The 5701-nt window shown below is 58.2% G+C and overlaps 1 protein-coding gene across 1 annotated transcript; it reads left to right on the top strand.

The window, feature by feature from the left end:
• On the top strand, positions 1–5145 carry CDX2 (caudal type homeobox 2; the record flags this gene model as incomplete). The annotated part of the gene is made up of 3 exons (XM_081046168.1): positions 1–532; positions 3862–4007; positions 4909–5145. 3 exons carry the CDS (start codon positions 1–3, stop codon positions 5143–5145), a joined length of 915 nt encoding a protein of 304 aa, XP_080902294.1.
• Positions 5146–5701: the final 556 nt, after the last annotated feature.

The raw sequence follows: 5701 nt of genomic DNA on the forward strand, positions 1-5701 counted from the left end.
ATGTACGTGAGCTACCTCCTGGACAAGGACGTGAGCATGTACCCCAGCTCCGTTCGCCACTCTGGCGGGCTCAACCTGGCCCCGCAGAACTTCGTCAGTCCCCCTCAGTACCCGGACTACGGTGGCTACCATGTGGCGGCCGCAGCCGCAGCGGCCGCGAACTTGGACAATGCGCAGTCCCCGGGGCCGTCCTGGCCGGCGGCCTACGGCGCCCCGCTCCGGGAGGACTGGAACGGCTACGCGCCGGGGGGCGCCGCCAACGCCGTGGCGCACGGCCTCAACGGGGGCTCGCCGGCCGCAGCCATGGGCTACAGCAGCCCGGCCGACTACCACCCGCACCACCACCCGCACCACCACCCGCACCACCCGCCCGCCGCGCCTCCCTGTGCCTCCGGATTGCTGCAGACTCTCAACCCCGGCCCTCCGGGGCCCGCCGCCACTAGCGCCGCGGAACAGCTGTCCCCCGGCGGCCAGCGGCGGAACCTGTGCGAGTGGATGCGGAAGCCCGCGCAGCCGTCCCTGGGAAGCCAAGGTAAGCGGCGACGCGCCCCGCGGGAGGGCGCCCTGCGAGGCGCTGATCCGCGCCGGCTGCTGGGCGGGCCGCGCGTCCCGTGCGCTCCCGGGCATCGGGGGCTACCTGGAGGCTACGCGCCGGGAAGGAGAGGCGGGGAGCTGGGACCCTCAGGGCTGCTCTAGAGCCTTCGCCCGGGCTGGCGGGGGTGGACGGTGACTATTTTGGTGTCACCCCCGGTGCTCAGTGTCGGGCAGAGGAGAAGCGCGGCGGTACAGAGTGGATCCCGCCCTCCCCACACGCGGCCACCGCCGCTCGCACTCGGTGCGCAGCTTTCAGCCGCCGGGAAGAGGAGCCTCGCACTCCACCCGCCGGGCTCTTGACCGTGTCTCTCCACGTCCGCCTTCCGCATCTGATTAATGGGGAAGAGCGGTGGCCTGGGGGGCCAGGAGGGCGGCGCGTGGGTCCAGGTCTGGCCATTCCGGCCAGCTCCAGTGATCAGAGCTACAGCCAGTAGGGAGACCGGGCAGAGGTGCTGTGGCTAAAAAGGAGGTGTTGGCCCCAGAACTAAGGGGAAGGGGGCGCGCCCGATCTTTGAAACTTTGATCGGTAAAGGGGTTATTTCAATCAGAAGCTGGAGGGCTAGGGGCAGGAAGCCGCAGGAGGGAAGGAAGCTTGGTGGGGATACAGCCGCAGCTCCGACGTGGGATAATTTGTCCCAAATCAAGCATCTCAGGGTGTGTGTGTGTACACACACACACACACACACACACGCAACCAAAAAGCTAGCTTAGGAGACGTTTCTGTAAAGATCCTATGTTTGCCGGACTGCGGGGCTCATGGGTTCAGGGTCTGCCCCATCTAATGTCGGGATGTGTGTCCAGGTGGGAAGGAAGTACGAATAGGTGTGTTGGGGAGAGTCCTGCTGGCGGCCCCCTTTACTCCATGAAGTCTTTCCAGCCCTCTGCACTTCCGCTTTTTTCTCTTCCCTCGTTTCAGGCCCAGCCAGGCCGCATGCAGGTTACGGCCACTTCGCAGAGGTTTATAGCCTATTACAGCCGTATAAATCAGAGCTGCCGTTGGGGGCTGTCTCTGGGTATCGGTTTCTGCGTCACTGGGCACATGCCGGGATCGTCGGGGTGGGAAATGCTGCCTCCCAGGGAGAAGGTCAGAGGGCCGGCCTCGCAACTTGGGCTTGGTCCCTTCCCCTAGATGAGGCGCCCTGGTCGGAACCGAGTGCGCTCCCGAAGAAGGCCCGCTTTATAGAGCCTGCCTAGGACGCCACTGGGGGGGACCCGGCGGCCTCAGGGAGACCTTCGGCGAGTCCAGGGAGCGGGGGAGGGGTCGCAGAAGGAGGGGAGAGCCGCAGGAGCCCAGGCCGCAGGGTCAGCAGATGAGAGGCCGCTGTGAAGTCCCGCACCGAGGTGGCAAGGCCGCAGTCGGCGCCCGGCGCCCTTGTGATGTTAATGTGGAGAGGCCGCCGCGCGCAGGCCGGAGCCCGCTCCTCTGCGGAGCGTCATCTGTCAAGGGGCGAGGGGGTGGTACTCGGCCCGGCCCGCTTTGATATACACCTTCCCAGCCCTGCCATTGTCTCTTTTAGGGCCCGGAAAGAGGGTGGTGACTTTCGCAGTCAATAATGAATTCTGGCAAGTTCCTCTCATCTCTCCCCTCCTCCAGCCCCTTCCTCAGTTCCCAGGGGGTGCAGGGCTCCTCCAAGACCCTTGGGCGCGGGCGGCAGAGCGCAAGGGGTCTTAGTTACCATGTTCCCCGGCGCGTCCGGGATACTGAAAGGGCAGCACCCCAGCAAAAGCTGCCCCCAAGCACCCCAGGGCGAGTGTCGCTACTGGGGAGTTGGGCCTGGAGAACTCCTTTGCGCACCGCTGCATAGCCCTGGAGGTGTCCCTGGTGGCTCCAACTAGGCTCCAGTGCCAGCCGCACCTCTCCTATCGGCCTGACCTAGTCTGATTCTCAGTTTCCTTACCTGTGAAAAGGGGACGATTACCACTGGCGGCCTCGAGTGGGTGTGAGGCAGCAACGTGTGGGAATGCGTCCACCCATTGGAAGGCCTTGGGACATGTTGGTTCCCTTCACTTTCTTCGCAGGCGCGGGGTCGGGGCCGCTGCGCCCATTCAAATGCGCCTGCCGGGCAGTGTTTATGTTAATGCGCCTGGCGGGCAGGGGGATGAAAGCCGGGGCCGCCATTTGCTCAGTAGTGGTAATTCAAACAGAATGCGGTGGTTATTAAGGCATTGAAAGGGCTTTTCTTTGATAAGATCGCCTTGTCCGGCATTGTTTGCGACTGTGTTCCCCTTTCAGCGGCCTGGGGGAGCTCCCTCTGATCCCGCCTGTATCTTCCCAGGGCGCTTTTGTTGTGGTTTGCAAAGGGTTTTACCTGAACAAAGTCGGCCTGCGGGGCATGAAACACCTCCAAGCAGCTCCCAGACCTTTAGATCTTCCTGGTGGACTGGGCGCTGGGAGATGGAACCCGTTCTGCTGCCAGAAGACCCGGGCCTGGTCAGGGCTATGTGGAGGATTGACCCAGAACAGACCCAGTGGAGACACCAGGCTCTGGCCTGCTCCCAGTGCATCGGCACTATTTGTCAAGGCCCTTCAGTAAAACCATCAATCCGAGGTTTAATATGTTGACAATCCAATGAGCACAGATCACTGGTCAGGATAGCTCTGGCAGGGTTTGCAGCAGAAATAAATGGGGAATTAAAAAAGAAAACGTGGGGAATGCCAAACCAGGTTCCACCAGATATGTGCCATGTTCCCAACTGGAGAATTCCCCAGCTCAGAATTCCTCCAGCGGGGCCTAGTGTTCTGGGGGTAGTTCTGCTGACGTGAGGGGTCCTGTCCCCTTTTGCACCCCCCTTTCCACTTCTAATAAAGCAAACAGAAAGTAATCCCCCACCTCCGCCACCAACAGCAGCAGCCCTGCAAAACCAGCTGTTTCTAGGTGGGCGTCCATCTCTGGTGGGCCTGAAAATCTGAATATTCCTGGGACTCTGCCCTGCCCCCATTCCCTTTGGGCCTAGGCAGCTCCACTACCGTATTTGGTTCTCTGAAAGGGTGCCTGGGTTCTGCTTTCTCCTATGTGTATAAGGTTTTAGTTTTTATTAATTAAAAAAAAAATCCTCTTAAGCCCAAGGTTAGTTTTGTTGTTGCACAGAGCCCCACACCCTCCCCCCAGGACCCTCTGGGGGGTCTTGTCAGACTCTGCAGGAACCAGCCAAACCCCTACCCCCAGGGCAGCAGAGGAAGAGAAATGGCCCTTGGGTTAGGGAGGTTTGTCATTACCCATGACTGATGGGCCTGCAGTTCTCAGCCCAAACTTCTGCTTCCTCCAGTGAAAACCAGGACGAAAGACAAATACCGCGTGGTGTACACAGACCACCAGCGGCTGGAGCTGGAGAAGGAGTTCCACTACAGTCGGTACATCACCATCCGGAGGAAAGCCGAGCTGGCCGCCACACTGGGGCTCTCCGAGAGGCAGGTGGGAACCCCCCTGCACCCTCCGGGACCTGGTCACTGCCTTGGATTGGGGGGAGTCACGTGGGGAGAGTTAGAAGCCAGGTGCAAGATTTACCTAGTTCTGTGAGCAGATTAAAGCAGCAAGATGGAGAACATTTTCTTTCTGAATACTTTTTAAAAAAAGGTTCCTTCCACCTGTAGTTGTCTTTTCTTGATGATGTTGAATATTCCCCCCCACCCCATTTTGAGGGGTCTGAGATATGTAAGAAAGAACAGTATTAGTTTAATCCAGATTTCTATTTGGGTCAATAAAGACTTAAAGACCTATTGTCTTTGGACTCAGCACTGTACTGGGGGCAAAAAAAGTAATATAAGACCCAATCTCTGCCCATAAAAACTAGAGGAGTGAAGCTTGGCTCATAAACACTCTGCATGGTCTAGGAAAAAACAGGCCAGATTCACAGCCAGGAAGCCTCACACTGAATCTCAGTCTCGGCTCCACGGTGAGGAATATTACTTTTCAGTTTAGCTTCGAGAGGCCAAAGGTTGTCATCTAAAGTACATCAGCACTGGCTTCCTCTTGCTTGGTGTAGCGAGGGCCTTGGAGTTTCTGTTTTCCTTGGTTGTGAGACTCTGAACTTTTCCAGTAACGTTGTAGATAAAGGTTGCTTTGGAAAGAAACCTGGGAACAAGGAGGAAGGAAGGCTCTTCTCTCAGGAGGCGGAAGCGGCTTGGGAAGGGCTCTACTTGGCTGCTACAGGGCTATCCCATGAAAGGCTGTGTGAGGGTTTGGGTTCCTTCCATCAGAGAGGGCACTTCTTTAGTTGGAGAGGGAGATATTGCTGCTAATGCTGAATACTGGTCCTTTCCCCTCACATCCTCTTCTTCACCACCTTCTGTTTTCTCCACCTTCCCATTTCCAGGTTAAAATTTGGTTTCAGAACCGCCGAGCAAAGGAAAGGAAAATCAACAAGAAGAAACTGCAGCAGCAACAGCAGCCCCCACCATCTGCACCCCAGCCTCCCCAGTCACAGCCAGGTCCTCTGAGAAGTGTCCCAGAGCCCCTGAGTCCTGTGTCTTCCCTGCAAGGCTCTGTGCCTGGCTCTGTTCCTGGGGTTCTGGGGCCTGGGGGGGTGTTGAACCCCACTGTCACCCAATGACCTACAGTGGCCTGCAGCAGCAGAGCAATTCCAGGCTGAGCCATGAGGTGCATGGACTCTGCTCGAATCCTCAGGAGAGACCCCTTTCCTCCCACCCACAATGTACACCAACTTATCCAGCTCTCGGAGGAGAAATGGGGGCCAGGAGCAAAGACGAGTGGGTATGGAGACCTCAAGGAAGACATTGTCCCAGATTTTGACCTTTTCCGGTCTGACTCTTTCTGCCAGTGAGGAGACGGGTAATGATGACCACCAGGGCTTCACGTAGTACTGGCAGAAGCAGTGCCTGGATTGGCTAAACGGACCAGGCTTTCCGCCCCTTCCTCCCCTGCTCTTTGTCTTCAAAATCTGAGGATGCACCTCTGGTTGGAGCTGAGGGAAGAGAGGGACTCAGGGGAGCACCAGTGCTTGCAGCCAAGATGGCTGCTGCCTACTCACTGCCATCCAAGGACCAGCTGGCCCCTCCTGCCTCTAGGGAAGGCAAGATTTACACTGCAGAAGCCAGAGGCAGCTAAAATAGAAACCTGGACCGACCAAAGACTGCAGAAGACAGACT

Source organism: Rhinolophus hipposideros (genome assembly GCF_964194185.1).
Source record: "Rhinolophus hipposideros genome assembly, chromosome: 4".
Classification (NCBI taxonomy): Eukaryota; Metazoa; Chordata; class Mammalia; order Chiroptera; family Rhinolophidae; genus Rhinolophus; species Rhinolophus hipposideros.